General features: G+C 40.1%; 2 protein-coding genes across 4 annotated transcripts; one reads left to right on the top strand and one right to left on the bottom strand.

Moving 5' to 3' along the window:
- The first annotated feature begins 2,499 nt into the window (after nt 1–2,499).
- Nucleotides 2,500–6,344, top strand: LOC307168757 (leukocyte elastase inhibitor-like). Its single transcript, XM_079888995.1, has 7 exons — nt 2,500–2,547; nt 2,771–2,952; nt 4,770–4,907; nt 5,055–5,172; nt 5,293–5,435; nt 5,620–5,787; nt 5,886–6,344. Exons 2-7 carry the CDS (start codon nt 2,785–2,787, stop codon nt 6,291–6,293), a joined length of 1,143 nt encoding a protein of 380 aa, XP_079745121.1. The 5' UTR covers nt 2,500–2,547; nt 2,771–2,784; the 3' UTR covers nt 6,294–6,344.
- Nucleotides 6,345–14,815: 8,471 nt separating this feature from the next.
- LOC307168216 (uncharacterized protein) lies at nt 14,816–20,704 on the bottom strand. 3 transcript variants are annotated; one of them, XM_079887929.1, is made up of 11 exons: nt 19,869–20,704; nt 19,651–19,746; nt 19,305–19,538; nt 18,614–18,773; nt 18,216–18,305; nt 17,873–17,992; nt 17,634–17,729; nt 17,096–17,212; nt 16,857–16,952; nt 16,398–16,505; nt 14,816–15,759 (listed from the first exon to the last, which is right to left on the bottom strand). In XM_079887929.1, exons 1-11 carry the CDS (start codon nt 20,448–20,450, stop codon nt 15,674–15,676), a joined length of 1,785 nt encoding a protein of 594 aa, XP_079744055.1. In that variant the 5' UTR covers nt 20,451–20,704; the 3' UTR covers nt 14,816–15,673. The 3 variants fall into 3 exon arrangements, with proteins under 3 accessions (XP_079744055.1, XP_079744057.1, XP_079744056.1); XM_079887931.1 differs by lacking the exon at nt 17,873–17,992; XM_079887930.1 differs by lacking the exons at nt 17,634–17,729; nt 17,873–17,992.
- Between the last annotated feature and the right edge of the window lie 117 nt (nt 20,705–20,821).

Raw genomic sequence — 20,821 nt, 5'->3', positions numbered from 1 at the left:
TGGTTTTTAAGAGGAAGCGCCACAACACAAAGATAATGGATTTACTTGAAATACACACATTTAGAAATGAACACTTTTTATGGAAAATGATGGCTCACAATGCAATACATTTTCAACACATTTTTAATAATGCTTTTAAGACTATCACAGTATTGTTTTGTGCAAATTTGCTAGCCGAGACAAAAAGTAAATCAAAATACAGTCATTAAGCAGGCTGATGTTTCTGTTTGCTAAAAAATGGATAATGAAACGCACACTAAAATCAACACATTCTCTAATACTGCTTTATGAGATCAAGCGTATACCATCATTCATTATGTTCAGGAACTCATGTGCACAGAAACAATGAGATGCCAGGGAAATTTTGCAGTGCAAGGTAAATTAATTAGATAGGCCTATTACATACAATTTGGAATTAAAACGAAAAGTGTTGCATATTGAATTGCTGCAGAGATGAGTAGGGCCTATGTGTATTTTGTAAAACGTTTGCAACTGCTTTTAATTACTTTAAATAGAAGCACATTTTGTCATCCGTTACATAGGGACTTCTGAACAGACATTTAGAAATGTATGTGCAAAGTATTGACATTAAAAAGGTGTAAATGCAGCTCACTTCGGGAGTGCATAGGGGAAATCAAGGGTTCTACTCTTGCTGTCTTCATGCCACTTGATTTTTTTATTAAAATCAAACAATATACAAACAAAACAGACATTAAATCTTCATGCCCATTTGAACACTTAGACCAAATGCAGTCCAATGCAACCGCTTTACCTGATTTGCTTTAACCCACTAGGGCTTGGTTTAGGGATGAGCTTTCATGATTTTAGTAAAGTCAGGTACAGAGGTTGAAAACCGCCCACTGATTGCGACACGCCCTTTTTGTGCCGCACCCGAAATACAGCAATAACAACACCAAATCAATGCAGACAGTGCAATAGGCTATTAAACACATTACTGAACATTTTAGAGCTTAACCACACCTTTTAGAACATCCAGTTAATATTATAACATGTAGCCTACAATACTTTATAAACGTTGCAGTAGGGAGCTTTAGAAACAAATAAGAGGACAACTGAATTACGGGAAAAGGACTTAGCCTATAATACATTTATAAGTGAATTGAAAGATGGTTGCACAATGGTATTCACTGCTGATGTTTTGGCTTGTATTTGTTGCAGTGTCATCATCAGTCAATATGAGGAACTGACACATTAGGCTACTATTGGTGCTATTAAGTCTCATTTCTATTTTAAATACATTAGCCTATATTCACGAACTTCAGAAGTCAATCAGATTTTCCGACTGCACTGGATTCAAATTGTAGTGCATTATGCAAAGTGAGAGAACCTGTTTCTACCACTGCTGCTTTCTAAGTGTTAGTTAGCCTACACTGAATGGAAATGGATCATTAAATACATTCACACCAATTAAATAAAATAATAATTGTTCATAAAGAAAATAAAAGCATTTTTTGTTCAGCATTTTGTTTTGTTTTTTCATTTCCATGGTGATTCTTATTATTGTAAAACATTAATGCAATGCTTCTTTATTCAGCTTAATTATAGACAGCAATAAATACTAATATTATATATATATATATATATATATATATATATATATATATATATATATATATATATATATATATATATATATATATATATATATATACACACACACACACACACACACACACCAGATTACTTAAATAGGCTATATAGCCTACAGGATAATGACAGTTTAAAGCCGCACTCAAGCGCACGACCGCACGCATAAAGCTTTCCACAAAGAACCGGTAAAAATAATGATTATGAATGTGTCTAAAATAGCAAGGGGACATTTAATTGTTTATTAATAAACTGGTGTTTTCGATGCGGACTCGCAATGAGCGCCAGCGATGTTAAATGCACATCAGGCACTCAGAGAGTAGCCTTTTTCTTTTGGTTTTCTTTTGGTTTTTAATATTTTTGTTAGACATTTCAAGCTTTCTATAATAGCCTATATTTCTCAAATCTGTGAGGCACAAGCTGAGTTTCGGCGCCCAGTTCACGTGCAATGCAAGTGATCGTGATCGTGCCGTCGCCTTATTATGTCTGCATAGGCATTTGCTTCTTATTTATTAAATACGAAGCATTTGATAAAACATTGATCAAAATTAAGATACAATACAAAATAGGTCCGTCCTATGCACCGAAACTTTTTACAATGCAACAAAATATTTAAAGAGCATCAAGCTATTAAAATCGATATATGCACAGATAATAACAGTATATTAGTCAGTAATTTTTATTAGGTTAAACAGTGATTGATAACGTTTGTTTGTAATTTAAGGCCCATGCACCCACATTTGGTCTGGCCCATCCAAAACTGGAATCCTGGCGCCGTGCCTGAGTGAGACTAACTCTATTATGTCTAACTTCTGCAGTTTGCTTGTCTAGTTTTTTTTTTCTGCTCATGGGCGTTGCTGATCATTTATATCGCATGACTCTGGGGCAGGTTTCTCTCTCACACAGACGTACGTTTGGGACAAGCATCTTTCATTAAATGTAAGTAGCCTAATAGGCTTAATCAATATGTGTGTCTAAAAAAACGGCCCACAGATCTGCAGTTTTGTTTCCCATAGTAATGAACACTAATGTAGGCTACTAGCCTACTTCTGCGTTTCCCTGACAGGTTGTCTGACTCGTAGGCTAATTGTTTTGTCAGAAGCGCTATTGTAACGATGGGATAAATTATGGTGCTATCATAATACTTGGGCTCTTTTTGCAGTATCATCATCAGTCATGGAGGGTGTCGCTCGTGCTAACAGTCTCTTCGCTCTGGATCTCTATCGGGCTCTGAGCGCGAGCAACGCCGAGGGAAACATGTTCTTTTCCCCATTGAGCATCAGCGCAGCGCTCAGCATGGTTTACTTAGGAGCCCGAGGAGACACATCTAAAGAAATGGCAAAGGTAGGCTATGATGGGCGGAAGGAGACCAAGCAAGGGCTGTGAGGGTTTCCAATGATTTTTTTGTAACTGTGTGAATTCTACCAGTTTTTACGCAAAATCGGTGACTGGGAAACAAAACACAACCCATTATAGGGGCATTATAAGCATTATTAATGCTTTCATTAATAAATAAACTAATTTATTAATGAAAGCATTCTCAAATCATTTTTAAAATAATTATCAGGCTATGTTCTCATAGAGCCTGATAATTATTTTAAAAATGATTTGAGAATGCTTTCATTAATAAATTAGTTTTAATTAGGGTTGAGAAAACATTACGGCAGTTTAAAAAAAAATTCTGTGTAACTTTGAGTTTCTTTGAATTATCATTATTCTTCCTGACATTTCAGATAATCATTTCACGAGTTCACACTTACAAATAAGTTAGATAGAATAAATGGTATGCATATTTGGCGTGCTGTCCGGGGAGAGGGCTCCGAGCTCAGATATTGGGCCCGAACCTAGAGTACTCCCCCCCGTGTTGCTGGTTATGAGTGTGAGGAGACGGGGTGGTGGAGGGATGCTGAAAAAGTGTCGAGGAATATTAAGTCAAATGAGTATATATAGGTCTCCACTCATGCTGATTGGATAGACATGTTGATTACTGATTGTTGACAGCTGGTTGGAATGATGTAATAATTGGATCAATTATTTGAACGTGCTCCTCCCGAACTTTGTTAATAAAACATCATTCATGTTGATGTGGCCATCTCATTACAATTTCCAAAGCAAACAGTTCTCTCTTTCAGAATAACTTATTGTCATTCAGTTTAAATGAGTTCAGTTCCCTACTATAAGCTAATAAATTCATGATAGAAGATCAAATAGTCTCTGGAACTAGTCACATACAGTTAGCCTACATATTGACTGCATATTAGAAAATGGCATGAATTGGTATTCATGACTGAATACATTGTCAATCAGATGTTTTTAGTCTTTTAGAAAGTTTTTGAATATGCTTAGACTGCAATTCACTTCAATACTGAATGCAAAGTATTAAAGGGCACCTATTATGCCCCTTTTCACAAGATATAAAATAAGACTGTGAAGTTTTAGCTCAAAATACACAACAGATCATTTTTTACAGCATGTTTAAATTGTCATTTTTTGGGGGCTCAGAACGACGCACCGTTTTAGTGTGTATCCCTTTAAATGCAAATGAGCTGCTGCTGAGCTGCACAAAGAGTGCATGCAGATTGTGATACAACCAGTGAGCGACTGACTCAACAGAGAGAGGGAGAGGTGAAGTATGTAAACAAATGATAACAGCTGCTTTCTCTCACTCCACCAGTGGCTCTTTTAGAAGAAGCTTGCCTCAAAATACTAAAGAAAAAACAACTAAAATGGACCTAGAATAAAATGTTTGAGATTGTAGCCACAAAGGCCAATTTGTGCCTACCCTCAGCATGTTATATGTATTTGTTTTAATTACAGACTCATTTAGATAATACATTCCTTGCTTGACAACGGACCACAAACTTCAATGAAAATTATATGAAATCCTTGATTTAGTTTTGTGCTCAGTAATAAATGTGCTCAGAACAGGCTCTTCAGTGCACACTCGTAGTTTAGTCTTTCCACAGGCATGTTTTTGTTTTTCTTTTGAATAAAAGAGAAATCTATGATAATATGCCAGTAGTGTAAAATATTATATGCAAAGCCTCTCTTGTGTAAACAAACACATGTGTGCTGAAAAACTTTTACACTCATACTATTGGCATACATCACAATGCCAAAATTGTGATGTATTATTATTTAAAAAGTATTTCTCTGTGCAGGTTTTGTCCTTCAGTTCTGTGTCTGATGTTCACTCTCATTTTGAGACCCTCACCTCATCGATCAACAGTCCATCAGCCTCCTATATCCTCAAACTGGCCAACCGCCTTTATGGAGAGAAAACCTTCAGCTTCTTACCTGTGAGACCATTCTGCCTTTAACAATGAGACATTTTGAGGCTAATCCAAGATATGTAACATTTTGGCTCCATTAAAGTTAAACTTTCTAATCTCAAGGTCTTTCTTGAGGCCTCTTTTTTGCTGAATGTGTTGTCATGTGTCCTGCAGGAGTATTTGGAGTCCACCCTGAAGCTGTACCACGCTGACCTTCAGGCTGTGGACTTCAGTGGAGCATCGGACAAGTCAAGACAGCTCATTAACAAATGGGTGGAAGAGCAGACTGAGAGTGAGAAGAACAATTATACAGTTCTATTTTGGATAAAATAATTTGTTTGGACCTGTTGCTAGAAAACCTTTTTTAAAAGTCACAGATGTGAAGTCAGAAACACAAACTTGTGTTTTTCAGATAAAATCAGAGATCTTCTCAAACCAGGAATAGTGACTGGAGATACCAAACTAGTTCTGGTTAATGCCATCTACTTCAAAGGGAACTGGCTGCAGAGATTTAATGCTCAAGACACTAGAGAAATGCCATTTAAAATAAACCAGGTGCAATTCTTATTTAACACAGAAACATTTCTGTGCTGAATCAAAATCAAAGTCTGTTTGCAAAATATTGTACAACTGCAGTGGTACGTCCTTACACTTGATGTATTACATCATACCTACTTGACAGAGAGTCATATTCTTCCTGTTCACTCTTTCATTTGCACATGTATCTATCTTTTATCAGAATGAGAGCCAACCAGTGCAAATGATGAACCAGAAGAAAACGTTCCCCTTCAGCTACATATATGAGCACCGCTTGCAAGTGCTGGAGTTGCCATACGTGAAGGAGGAGCTCAGCATGTTGATCCTTCTTCCTGAGGAAACTCAGGATGGCTCTGACCCTCTTCTGAAGGTTGGCTAAATGTTTTTGTACTGATCTTCTTGATTATATTTGGTATCTTGTATGTTCAGAGACTGAACAGTATTATTTTGTATATGTGTGTTTGACAGCTGGAGAGTGAGTTGACCCTTGACAAGCTTCATGAATGGACCAACAGAAACAATATGGACACCCAGACAGATATCATAGTCTATTTGCCAAAGTTCAAACTGGAGGTTGAGAGCTCCTTACCAAAAACATTGATGAGGATGGGGATGACTTCTGTTTTCCTGGAAGGAAAGGCTGATCTGACAGCCATGAGCAGTCAGGGTGGCCTCTTCATTTCAGCGGTGGCCCATAAGGCATTTGTTGATGTGAATGAAGAAGGCACAGAGGCGGCAGCAGCTACAGCAGGCGTTGCGGACAACTGTAAGCTTCGAGAAGAGCACTTCATGGCAGATCACCCGTTCTTATTCTACATCAGGCACAACCCCACCAACAGCATCCTCTTCTTTGGCAGATTCAGAGGATCATCTTAAATTTGTTATGGTTGTCTTAACACCAAAATATAAACAATAAATACTATTATTAAATAATTCACATCTTGTGTGTTTGGTTTTTAAGAGGAAGCGCCACAACACAAAGATAATGGATTTACTTGAAATACACACATTTAGAAATGAACTCTTTTTATGGAAAATGATGGCTCACAATGCAATACATTTTCAACATATTTTTGATAATGCTTTTAAAGGAGTCATAACCTGCAATTTTCACTTTTCCACGAGAATCAATGTATGTTATGATTGCCTAACGATTATACACTGGCCGGGAAGCCGATATTTAAAAGTGAAGCGTTTGTTTACCTCAGGGTAAATAAACCAGCGCGCGTGCACGCGCACTCAAATACGAGATTTTGATTTCAGCCCCCTCTTGACGTCAAGACGGGGCAGGATATCCCATATATGGACACCGCAAACCTATGCCGCGGGAAGCCCGCCCCTCTCCCCCTCATATTCAGTTCAGTCGAGAAAGATGGAGAAACGAGTACACACACCTGAGTTGCTCTGTGGTTGACTGCCACAAACAACATGTAAATGTGTTTTCTCTACCAAAAACGGACCAAACTATCAGGGACCAGTGGATGAAATTCATTTTTAATGACGCTGTCCCAACAACCCTTTCAACTGGCTTATCGTTAGGAGTCTGCGCTAAACAGTTCACACAGGAATCATACACAAATTTGGGGCAATATCAGGCGAAGTTGGCCTCGAAGCTCTGTTTGGAAAAAGGTGCAATTCCAACCATCAGAGACTTGCCTGAAATTGAAACGGTAAGACTGAGTTTTTATTGCTCTACTGTGTGTAACAAACAGCAGCTAACTGCTAATGCGGCTATTGTATGCTAGCGGGAGTATTAGCTTCGAGGTAAACATGGGGAATGGCTGCTAACGTTACTTTGCAAACAACAAATGACTGAGATCATCATGAATTCGGCTATTGTTTATTGATTGCCTAACGCTTATAGCCTATATGAGGCGCCGTCTAGTTTGTGTGTGTGTGTGTGCTCGCGTCTTATATGAGTAACGTTATGTGCGCGAGTTTGTGTGTGTGTGCTCGCGTCTCATATGAGTATGTGCGTGGAGAGTTCATATACATGTATGTGTGACTACTTAGTATGTATGCAAGCGTGTTTCATATATGTGTGCGTGAATGAAGTTTGATTTAAGCCCTAAACGGCGCCTCATACTTATACACTGGCCGGGAAGCCGGTCGCGGCCAGGTCGGGTTCATTCATAACTTGCGCCATGATGTCATTTTGGAATGATATGCTAAAGCGTTACCTGCGATGTCAACCCCCCTCCTTCCTGCCACCAATCAACGCGCCCCTCATTTGCATTATTAAAATGACCGTCCACGACAGCCAAAATATCGCAACAGATCTCGCGAGACAATAATGCCTTCAGAAATAAGGGTCTGAGGAGCTCTGTGTTTATTTTTTTTTCCACTTTTCTTTTTTAGAAGGGCCTGAAAGACTATAATACAGCAGTAGGTATCCAAGGTAATACTAGGTTATGACTCCTTTAAGACACTCACAGTATTGTTTTGTGCAAATTTGCTAGCCGAGACAAAAAGTAAATCAAAATACAGTCATTAAGCAGGCTGATGTTTCTGTTTGCTAAAAAATGGATCATACAACTGAAACGCACACTAAAATCAACACATTCTCTAATACCGCTTTCTGAACTTCAGATTTTCCGACTGCACTGGATTCAAATAGTGCATTATGCAAAGTGAGAGAACACTCTAAAACATCAAGTGGAGAGATCCACCTATGGGAAGGGCATCTGTACCTGACCTCTGCAGAAGCATCCAATTGCACAAAGTCTGGCTAGACAGACAGAAGCACGCAGCCAATGCCAGGTAAGGCCCCGCCCCCTTACCTAGGGGCATATAACGCCTGCAAGCGCTGCTATTCTACAGTAAGTATATTCGCTTCTCGTGCGGCAAGCGGGGCAAAGCTGGTGGATCTCTCCACTCGATGTTTCAGAGAACCGGGGTTACGACAGTAACCTATTGTTCTCTTTCATCATCTCGTGTTCGAGATCTACCTATGGGAGAGACATGGACAGCTCCCCGATTGCCCAATACACTCACAGTGAGGTTCTGAAAGCCAGAGAAGGATGGTCGCCCCAGGGAGGCGGTGCCTGACACGTCCCATAATCATGAACCTGCAATCCTGACGCACACACATGACTGCAGTGCACATGCAGGACATGAAACATGTATGCAGCACACACACGATAATAACCCCAGCAACACCAATGTGCATATACACCCAGAAAAGTAATGGAAATGCATGCTTGGTGACAGGAATGTGCATGGCCTGCCAGCCCATTCACTCCTTATTCGTTACTTCCAACGGGGTTGCAGGGAAGGGCTAAGAAGACCCCACCCCTAAAACCTAATGTGCTACTGAGATTCTGGTGACATCCAGCCGGTAGTAACGCACAAAGGTATGAGGAGAAGCCCAACTGGCAGCGGAGCAGATGTCCTGCAGTGACATTCCCCTAAACAAAGCCCAAGAGGCAGCTAAAGCCCCTCGTGGAATGAGCTTTGATGTCCCCTGGGGCCTGCACTCCCTTTGATTCATAAGCCAAAGCTATAGCATTCACAAGCCAATGTGAGAGGCGTTGCTTAGATATGGGATTCCCTCTATGAGGGGGCGCCCATGAAATAAAGAGCTGGTCGCTCTTCCGGAAAGCACTGGTCCTGGTCATATATGTCTGTAAAGCACGGACGGGACACAGAGCATTTAGCCTCTCATCCTCCGGGGAGGAAAAAGGTGGAGGGTGAAAAGCGGACAGCTCCAACACCTCCGAAGTGAACGCAGGGAAGCACTTCGGCATGAAGGCCAGATTAGGCTTAAGGGAAACCTTATCTCTACTAAGAGAAAATTTAGTGCACGAGGGATGAACCGAGAGTGCATATAGCTCACTGACACGTTTAGCTGATGCCAAGGCCAAGAGCAAAGCTGTCTTGAAGGACAACAGCTTTAGGGAAATACTTCCCAGAGGCTCAAAAGGATATTGAGACAGAGCCTCCAGCACCATGGAGAGGTCCCACTCAGGAACAGTTCTCCTGACGACTGGCAAAGAGCGACGGGCACCCTTCATAAATCTGCGGATTAGAGGATGCTGCCCGACTGTTGAGCCCTCAAAACCCACATGACAGGCTGAAATCACAGCCAGGTAGACCTTAATTGTGGGAAAAGACCTCCCTTTTTCCATGAGGTTTTGAAGGAAACACAAAATATCATAGTGACACTGCTTTTGTACTTTTCCTCACAACAGACCCCCTGAACGGGTGGGGGGGGGGACACAAAGTCCACTAAACACATGGGCTGGGCAGCCTCGAGAGGAGGGGAACCGACCCATCCGTGGGAGACCCTGCGTCTTTTGGACAGGGGTTCTGGGACAGGAAGAGAGTCCGAAGGCCCCCATCGGCCGAACATCAGACAGGCCGCTTGCGTTTCGAGTCGGTGGGGGTAGGGTTAGATGGTCATCCAGCCGCGGCCGCTTAGCAGTGCTTCCCTAGTGGCAGTCCCATGGCAGGTGGATTAGGCAAACACGCAGGGGGTGTCTGGCGTGGGGCCGCCTTCCTAGGAAGGCATAACTTGAAGGCCTCATCCTCCTTTTTGTCGTCACACTGTTGTTGCATCAATGCGACGGTGGGGCCAAAGAGAGCCCAGCCGACGCGCCCGCGATGCGCCCCTTCTCACTGTTAGGAAAGCCCGACAGGTTAAGCCAGAGCGCGCGCTCTCCCATTACAGACAGCGGCATAGAGCGCCCGCAGGCGTTACGGAGGACGAGGTCGTTCACCGTGAGGATCTCCTTCCACAAGGGTAGACAAGGAGTTCCCTTTTCCAGCTGTTGCCCTAATTCGTCCAAAATCTCTGCCTGGTAAGCGGAGAGGAGTGAAGAGAAGTTCAGGGCCCTGACAGCCAAGGCAGAGGACTTGTATGCGGCCCGTGAGACCATGTTTAAAGTCGAGCGGGTCAATCCAATTGTGCCTCATGTGCTTCGTGCACGCTGCAAGATGGGGAAGAGTTGTTTCCTCGGACCAGGAGGGGGTCCCAACACTTTCCCGTCGTAAATATCCCTCTCCTGGTCGGTGGCGCTCTGTGGAGCCGGCCACTCAATGTTGAGGCAAACTTCCAGGAGGATGGAATGAGGAAAGGCCGTGTGGGCGCTAGCCTCGGGAACGCCAGAGGGCGGGATGGCCTCCTCATCCTCTGAGACCCCAAGAAGGGCCGCGTCATCCTCATCGCCGGAACCGGCTGGTTCGTCGACGAGCGTGAGGTTGCCCACGAAGATGTCCTCTTCGGGGAATGCGGGATTGGGCTGGTCAGCCCAAATAAGTGTGGTGGCACCCCGTAGAGGTGTTTGAGGCCCAAGCAGACCACGCAGAACAAGTGAAGGTCCTTAGTGGCGATGAGCGCACCACGCGCGGCCGGGCAGGCCCGTGATAGGCTGTTCCCCAGGGAAGCGGTAGATTTAGACAGCGACATTCCGGTGAAGAACTCGGAAAAATCCGTGGCAGGTAGCCGTGGAAGGAGGAGCAGGTGAGAAACGGCGAGAGCGCGGGCGGCTCCGGATGCAGAACACAGCAGAAAGGCTGAAAAGACGACTGTCACGTCTGGCGGAGGCTGATCAGGCGATATGTCCTCCTGAAGACACACAAGTGAGCAGCGTAGATACAACCGAACAGTGTAGAGATCGCGAGAAGTGAATGTCAACTGGAGAATAGCAGCGCTTGCAGGCGTTATATGCCCCTAGGTAAGGGGGCGGGGCCTTACCTGGCATTGGCTGCGCTCTTCTGTCTGTCTAGCCAGACTTGGTGCAATTGGATGCTTCTGCAGAGGTCTGGTATGGATGCCCTTCCCATAGGTGGATCTCGAACACGAGATGATGAAAGAGAACCTGTTTCTGTAAATCATACCACTGCTGCTTTCTAAGTGTTAGTTACACTGAATGGAAATGGATCATTAAATACATTCATACCAAAAAAAAAAAATTGTTTATAAAGAAAATAAAAGCATTTTTTGTTCAGCATTTTGTTTTGTTTTTTCATTTCCATGGTGATTCTTATTATTGTAAAGCATTAATGCAATGCTTCTTTATTCAGCTTAATTATAGACAGCAAGAAATACTAACATTATATAACACACACACACACACACACATATACATATATATATATATATATATATGTATATATATATATATATATATATATATATATATATATATATACACACACACACACACACATACATTATGTAATACACTTCAAGATAATATATCAATGTTTTTTCACATCACAGTAATTTGTCAAATTTACACCTAGTCACCATCCTCTGCATTACACTTCCCAGCATCCCTCCTGGTCCTCACCTGCACGGCATCTCCAATCACACACACCTACACATCATCAATACCCTCATCACTGCCCCTACAAATGCACACTCCTTACCACAGTTCATTGTCCGACCTCATTTGATGTATGTGGACTCTTCCCCTTTGTATCCAGTGATCTCCCTGTCTCCAGCGTCTTCCTTCCCTCTGTGTCTCCGCCAAGACCCTTTGGCTCACCTCATCCCTGCACCTTTGTTATTCAATAAATCACTGTTCACCATCCACATTCCTCTCCTGTATCTGCATTATCCATAACATAATTATTATTTGTTAAATAATAATATTATTATATTATTTGAAAGAAAGAAATGTGTTTTCTCTGAATGTTTTATCAAATAAATAAATTATACCATATGCATTTGTTTTTGTCTTCACAAATGGCATTATTCCAGATCACTTGTAGAAAGAATTCTATTAATATTGAATCTCCTTATCACCACACCAATGACCCTTAAATTGAACGTTTGTCTCAGATAGTTGTAGGAAACGACTATTTCACTTAAGTAATATAAGCATATTTCTCCTTTCTCATATCGTTTTGCCTAGTGTTGGTGGTTTCTGTGGTTCATAACCATTATTTTGATTCCATTAAAGAATAAATTAATTCGAAATGTGTGGTACTGTAAAATTAGTCAAAACAGGGCTGCCAGGTGAAGGCATGTGCTGATTGTCTGAACCCGTATAGAATTACGCCAATTCATTGGCTGATGGTGTGGGCACCTCCTCAGCGGCGTTACGTCACTCACTCTTATACAGTGAACGCGCCATCTGCTCCTCAGATTTTCCACCGATAGAGAAGAAGCTCCTTCGGCAGCAAGAGGAGCTTGGCAGCGAACGCAGCGTCTCGTTCCCTATTCAGAGAACATGGGTTACGCGAGTAACCTGAAACGTTCTCTTTCATAGGTTCACTCTACGTTGTGTGGCGATGACGCAATGGGAACGATATACCATACACACCAAGCTAAGCGCTGCAAGATCTGGCCCAACAAGGAACTTTCCTATAACTTTTTTTTTTGCCAGACCAGACTCAACTAGGACCTAGGCGACCAGTTCATACAGAAAGAACCCGGGAACCAGGGGCCTCATCTTAATCCAAGATATAAAACCTAATAAAAGTGTGCAGAGATGCCAAATCCTTCCCTGGAGCTGAGACAGCAGATCTCTCCCGATAGGAATCTGCCAAGGGGACCCCTCCACCAGGGAGATCAGTTCCGAGAACCACGTCTGGGATGGCCAGAATTGGGCTATCAGAAAGTCTGCTGCGTTGTTCAGGTCCCCTGGAATGTGAAATGCTCTCAGCGAAAGAAACCTGTCTTGAGCCATGCAAAGGAGGAGGCGGTCTGCATGCCTGTCGAGAGTACGCGACCGCGAGCCTTCCTGGCGATTTACATGGGACACCACTGTCATGTTGTCCGTCCTGACAATGACATGACAGCCTATCAGGGCCGGAAGAAAATGATCCACGGCCAGCGAGACGGCTTGCAGCTCGCCGACCCCCATCCTTCTTTGGGACGAGGAAGTAGTAGCTGAAGAAACCGCGGTTCAAGTATGAAGGTTTACCTGAATTTGACTAAACCTGAGGTTTAGTATAATGCCACCTTTATACTCAAAAACATAGAGGATGCATTATATGTATTCCCTTATTCAAACTGAAATGAGTGACCAGATTAGAGGGTTCACACACATGCCTCTGTTCGGGCTAATTCAGAGTTGTTTATGATCAAAGTTATACAGCTCCAATTTAAGTTACTTTTGGGTGCAATAACTTTTACATTGAATGTCAAGTCTGTGTTTTAGCAAAAAAAAAGGGTATTTGTCCAAATACACATACTGAGTAGGAGTTACATGACATAGGCTATATCGTTAACATCTCTGGTTTACCCCAAACAAAGAATGTAGTATGTAATCAAAGTATGTAATCATGTCAGTGCAATTTAGACAAGACCAATGGATCCATAGACCCAGAAAACATGGGGTTAGACACCAAGATTACTTGGCTAGGTCAAATAATGAAGGAGTTAGGATATTTTAAGGGCTTCCTGCCCATCTTGGACGCCATCTTGAAAATTATACCTTTCTAGTAGTCAAACTTTGGTAAACTTTTAGTATGTTATTAAGGACACCTGATACTACAAAAAAAAAAAAACAGCTGAGAAACCTTTTGTTAGAATTTTTTTAGGGTTAGGTTTTTTTTTTTTTTCATATCTGCAGCTGCCTATAAGCTTGTGTGCTCCAAAACAATGACAAAATTCACATTTAGAAGATATAAGCATTCAAAAATTACAGTCTCCACTACAGTCTTCCGCCAGTATGGATTAACTATTTTAATGACATAACTAGCACAGCACTTAAGCTTCTCATAATATTTTCTGTCTAATCAAATGCTCTCTAGAATCTGAAGCATCCCGCCCCCTACACTATAAACAGACACTGAAGCTTTTCTATATATATTGAATGGCACGGAATGCACTATAGGGGATAAGGGCCGATTAAGACAGTGTAAATATGCTTTCCACTGAGGCGAAAGAAGTCTGGATTTGCGTTAGTGTCACATGAACCAGTGCAGCACAGTCTGCTCCATCCAAAGCCAAGATAGCACAGAGCGGATCAAATGCACGAGTCGGTGCAGACCACAAAATGTATCGGACCTATTTAAATTCTACATAGGAAAAATAGAATTCGCTTTAAAATATGTTTTGAAGGAGGCATGGCTTTGGGGGGAGCTCTGAAGGGAGGGTGGGATTTAATGCTTTCAAAGCTAGTTTGCTATTGCTATCCACTCCGAAATTGCATATACCTTACCTTTAATGATGGCTGGGTGACCTCTGTTGGCGACTTTTAAGAAAATAGTGGGTCGTTCACCTTTGTCCAATAGTATTATCAGTGCAGCCACACCCTCCAACAGGAGAAATGGAAGCTGAGAGCAGATTCATTTGTGTGTGTATGTTTGAACCCACTGTCTCCAAAGAGAATATAATATATATACTTGTGTTACAGGAATAAACACAACGCATGAATATTAGTTCTTCGTGTCTGCCTGCTCATTAGGTTTCCGTCAAAGGTGCATTAAACACACACAGAAATGAGAATCTGTTATGTTTTTATTGTTAACCCATATTTCATGTATTTATGCAATCTTTTCTGCCAACTTGTGTGATGTTTTAGAATAAAATGATCTCTTTATTTTTTTTTACTTGATAGAGTTTCTGCAATGCTGCCAATAATTTACAACCCAACCATTTCAGGGTTTGAAAAGAAATTATTAATTTGTTTAAAACAAAAACATTACAATTCTTTACAAAAACATTCCAAAATAAATTAAAAGGAATAAAAGAAATAGCAATTCTAAGTCAACCCAAGAAACCCAATACTTGTGAGCAGTCATACAAAAATGAAAAGAACATAAACACACTTAAGCTACATATTAGCATATATTGTAAATAAATAAAAAAGACATACATTAGCATATGTTAACACATTCATTTTAGTATATAATGGTCGTGGAAAAAATGTTATGCCTTTTTATGCAATCTTTATGTAATTCACATGTAAAATAGGTCCAGTTACACTTTATTTTAAGGTGTCCTTGTTACAGTGCAATTATACATTTAAGTACTGCGTAATATTAATTAAATGCATGTGCTTACTATAGGGTTAGTGTAGGATTAGGGTTTGGTTTATGGTTAGTTGTATGTAATTATGCATAATTTATAGTTATTACTATAGAAACTACATGTAACGTGTAACACGGACACTGTAAAATAAAGTCTTACCATATAGGTATTTTGAGACTGTAAAGATCAGGCCACCCAAGTGGACCCCAGTGGGCATTATAATCTGTGCATAAAACTAACAGCAACCTCATTATTCATAAACATCTCCATATTCGAAACCCTTGCACAGTAAAAATGTAATCAACAGCTCCTGAATTGTGTATCATCATTAAGGTACAGCCTCCATCTCTGAGACAATGCCAGTCCAATTAGACTGCTCAGGGAAGTTCACAGTCACTTTGGTGCCATCAATAGCTGTTAAGACATTGGGAAGAAAGACATTTTTACTGCTATACTTTGACATTTCTGTTTGTGGTCAGAAAGCTAAGGCTAAGAAAGCGTCATTAAAAGAGAAAAAAGCTAGCTGTGACTTAAACGGGACCTATTATGCAAAATTCACTTTTACAAGTTGTTTGAACACAGATGTGTGTAAACAACCAGCCTATAATGATAAAAATCCACCCAATACTTTTTTAATAATCCCCATTATCATTTACAATCTCTCCAAACGCATGGTTTCGAGGTTTTCAAATAAGAAAGGGCGGAAACAAGAGAAGGGAAGCTCCGCCCATGACTGGTGAGGATCTGCCCTATTAGCATAGATCCCGCCCTGAGTGAGCCGAAGCAGTTCGCCTTTTCTGTTTACTCACTGCAGCAGCTAGAGATTTACAATATTTTTTTTATTATTTACAAATGTTCTATTGTTGGATGTACCAACAAACATAAGAGTCTCCATAGACTTCCGACATATGAGTCACTGAGGACACCGTGGTTATAGTTGTTACTCAAGGATGAATCAGTACAAACTGTTCGAGATCCAGCTTACAGTCATAATAGGTCCCCTTTAAATACTGTAGTTCTTCAGCACAATCTAACTGGCCAATAACACTTGCCTACAACCACTCCAATGCTGTGCTTGTTGACACTTCCCCAGCCATGTGCTGGAGTGCTGATGGTGGGTTTAACACGGACTCTCGCTCCAGGGCTTAAACTGAGGGGTTCTTAAAGAAATATTTGCAATAATGTTAAAGTCATGAAGGAATGGATCAGGATTATTATAATTAACTAAAACAAAGACCATAATATATTATAAACTATTTTATTTCAACAAGTTGCAAAGGTTGCATTTTCATTTAGTTGAACTTGATGTGCTAAAATAACTAAAACTGAAATAAAAATTAATAAAAAACTATATAGACATATTGAAACATATTTAATAAAAAAAATTACATTTAATAAAAATGACAAAAACAAAATCAAAATATTAATAAAAACTATATTAGTATCATAATTATACCATAGCAGTGGTTACGAGTTTTTGTTTAATAAAATACTAATATCCAGCAGATTACCTGAAACATCACTGCTCACAAGCTCCATTTCTGAAAGTAGACCAGTCCATTCTTTCTGCTCAGGGAAATCCACAGTCAAAGACTCTCCCTTGATTTCTGCAGAAAATAGAAGATGATATCAATAACCCTAAAATTATTTGATGTGTATGTGATGCATAAATTATAGTATAATTTCAGACTAAGGTATCTCAGTATATTAGCATTTAATAAAATCATTGACAGGTATTGTGTGTATTTACTTTTAATGACACCGATGCTGTTGTGAGTGACTGATCCCCATCCATGTTTTGGTTCTTTCACTGAAGATCTTATGCTGACTCTGTTTCCTTCCTTGAAGCACTTTTGAGCGGGGGACCCTAAGAAGTAGTGTTACTAGTTAGGCATAAAGTTAGACTATTATATTACACAAGGCAACAATACATGTAAAAAGTGAGAAAAAATGGTTATAAAACTGAGTGGTGTAATAAAAAAAATACAGAGGGGAAAAATTATTAGACATAAATATCAGGCCACTGATAATAAAACAATGGGCTATGTTGCACAGATTAGTTATCTCTTGAAGATATTGTCTTTGTATAAAAAAAAAAATACAGTTTTTAATGACTACTACATCAGTGCTTGGACCATGTACTTAAAGTAGAGTAAACCAAGTGGAGTGGCACACATTGAGCACTGATGAATTGTTGAAATTGTATATAAATAAAAATAACAAAACTACGTCTAGACTTATCAGTGAGAACTATATACAGGCATTAAAATATATCAAATCAGCAATACCTAAATCAGTACTGACTACAAGCTCCATTTCAGAAACCTCTCCAATCCAACCTTCCTGCTCAGGGAAATCTACTGTCACAGTCTCACCCTTCACATCTAGAGAGAGAAAATATTTGAATATCCTAAAAAGGAATGTGCAAGCCTTAATATGTGAATGATTATAAATAATACTAATCTGACAGTTCTTAACAATAACCGTATCAATCTGTCAGATCAGTGACAGCAGATTACACTCTTACTTATTACACTGCCAATGCTTTTGTGGTTGACTGAACCCCATAGATATTTTGGAGTTTTAACAGATGGCTTCACATAAACCTTGTCTCCTATCTTAATATTGCAGGTGAGAGTTGAGGTTCCTGAAATAAAATGAGCAGAATTTAATTTTTATAGGCTATCATTTACTGACGTGGCAATTTCAAACTCTTAATGCCTCACTCTCTAGAGCTGGGTTAAAACAGTATAGCATCCCGTTTGTGTGTTTCCATGCAAAAATATTTATCCAGTTCAGATCTAATCAGACGTTTGCAGGCCAGCTACTACTTAGATGACAAAAACTCAAGTCCTGCTCTGTATATTTACCACATTCATCATCATCAGTTACTGGCTGAATCCCTTTCCAGCATGCGGATCCAGGAGAGTCGACATCCAAACTCTCATCACTGTAAATATCTAAAAGAAGAACATGTAAATGAGTGTGCAGCACATATTCATTTGTGATGCCTTGCACCATAATGTACCATTTGTGACCATGAGAATTATACAGATCTTGCCTTTTACCACACCCACACTCTTATGCCTGACACCTTTATCCCAATCATATTTTGGGGTTTTAATAGAAGGATTCACTTGGACTCTGTCTCCAACCTTAATGCAAACTAGATTGATCTTTGTGGCTAGATCTGAAACATATTATAGGCCTATTTCATCATAGGTACAATACAAATACGACCAGTGAAAGTAAACCTTGGTAATTTTACCTTTTTTAAATGTTTCATTTATTTCCTGGTTGAAAACAGTCTCCAGTCGCTCTTTAAGTTCACAGGCAAGTTTGCTTACATCCGTATAAGAGCAGCAAGGCTTAAAAGAGCGACTGGGGAAGCCATTAGACCCAGAAGAAGAGGACACAGACTCATAATTCTGCAGAAAAAAATGCATTAATAGTCTAATTAATAAAAATTGAGTTTTGATTGTCTAATGTGTCATATACAGGAATACTTAAATGTAGTACAACATGTAGAAAATATCCAAATCTAGCAACATTACAAGGTTATTTTTTATTACAATATATTATTGAGATGGTACATTTTGCCAGTTTAGTTTATGTAAAACATACGACATACGTGATACGAAACATGAAAGTAGCACCGGTTTCAGTTATCTGAATAAGTGGACTGATATACAGTACAGCACTAATAGTGTGACTGACCAATCAATGCCGCGATTGACCAATCAGAATCAAGTATGCCAGAGAGCTGTGTAATAGTGCAATAGTAAATTTTTCAGTAATCAAGTCACAATTAGTTTTTAATGATATAAGTTATCATTAAAAATCAAATCCCCTATGAATGAATGGGATTTTTATTTCCAGAGCCAGACTGCTGCACGTAATGTAGGCCTATGATAACGCAGACTCTGAATAAATAATCACATTGCTTATGGTGGTTGTACCTGAAGAAAGTGGATGTTGTCATCTGTCTGTAGAAGTGTCTCTAGGACTCCTTCCCTCTTCTTCAGCTCAGTAATTTCCCCCTCAAGTTTCTGTTGTAGTTTTGCACCTTGGTCCAGATCAACCTTTTCTTGAGCTTTTATCTTTTCAATCACTTCATTACTTCTTTTCTCAATTAATTTGGCCAATTCAGTAAAGACTTTCGTACTGTTTTTCACAGCCTCCTTTGCAGAATCCTGAGGAGAACCAAAGCAAAAGAAAATATTATCTCTTAAATGTTGTTTACAATTACAAGATCCATCACCCAGTAATTAGTGTAAAGTTAAAGTTATTTGCACCAGAACTCACTGAATGGGATGTGATGTCCATTTTCATCTTCTGCAGCTCTTTCTCTTTTGCCTGGATTGTCTGCTTGACTTTTGTCTGAGTGTCTGTGAGTTTCATCTAAGGACAAATCCATCACAGTCTGTTTAATCTCACTGAAAACATTTGTGAATAGCATTTTATAATTGGGTTAATTAACAAGTCATTAAAGAAAGAAAGAAAGAAATGATGGACATCTTCACCTGTTTCTCATCACGCTCTTTTGTTGATGGCACTGTGTCATGGCCTTTATGGTCATCCATTAAGCAGTGCATGCAGACACAAACCTGGTCTGTTCTACAGTAAACCTCAAGGAGCTTGTCATGTTTGGAGCATATTGGCATGACGGTAGCTTTCACCAGCTTGTGTTTCCTCAGGGCTGGAACATCATAGTGTGGATTTACGTGTGTTTCACAGTAAGAAGCTCGACACTCCAGACAAGACTTGACAGCTTTGAACACTTCTCCAGCGCAGAAATCACATGCAATATCTCCAGGTCCAGCAAGACTTTGAGCAGCCTCTGACATATGTAGCTTTGTTCGTAGCCTCAGTTTCTCCATTATTTCAGCAAGTATTGTATTTTTGTTGAGTGGAGGCTTTGAATTGAAGGCATGTCTGCATTGTGGACAATTATATGTCCCTTTATGATCCGTTGTACTCCAGCATTCATTAATACAGCTCGAACAGTAACTGTGTCCACAAGGAATTGTCACGGGATCGTTCAGCAAATCCAAACATATCGAGCAACTGTACTGGTCGTGATCTCCGAGTATAGCCTCCGCCATGTCGTTATCAAAAACTACTTGTTGTGTCAGAAAAGAACCGTGAGCTTATAAGTGAAAGTAAACATTTGAAAATGAAACTGAAAGCAGGAAATTATTAGTCATTGTAGACTTTACACAATATAAAAATAAAATTGTAGCTTATTTATGTAAGCTGGGAAGCGTAAAAAAAAAACAATATTTTGTATTTTCTTCTAGACTCGCGTGCTTCGGGTTAAGGTGGTAGATCTTTGAATTTTTAAGTTTTCAGTATCACCACTAGATGGAGACACCTAGGCCTATTAATATCTGGTAATGTGAACTTTTAACAACTCCTCTTAAAGGGATAGTTCACTCAAAAATGAAAATTCTGTCATCATTTACTCACCCTCATG

The sequence above is a fragment of the Squalius cephalus genome, assembly GCF_949319135.1.
Source record: "Squalius cephalus genome assembly, chromosome: 12".
Classification (NCBI taxonomy): Eukaryota; Metazoa; Chordata; class Actinopteri; order Cypriniformes; family Leuciscidae; genus Squalius; species Squalius cephalus.
This window is presented reverse-complemented; position numbering and strand designations above follow the sequence as displayed.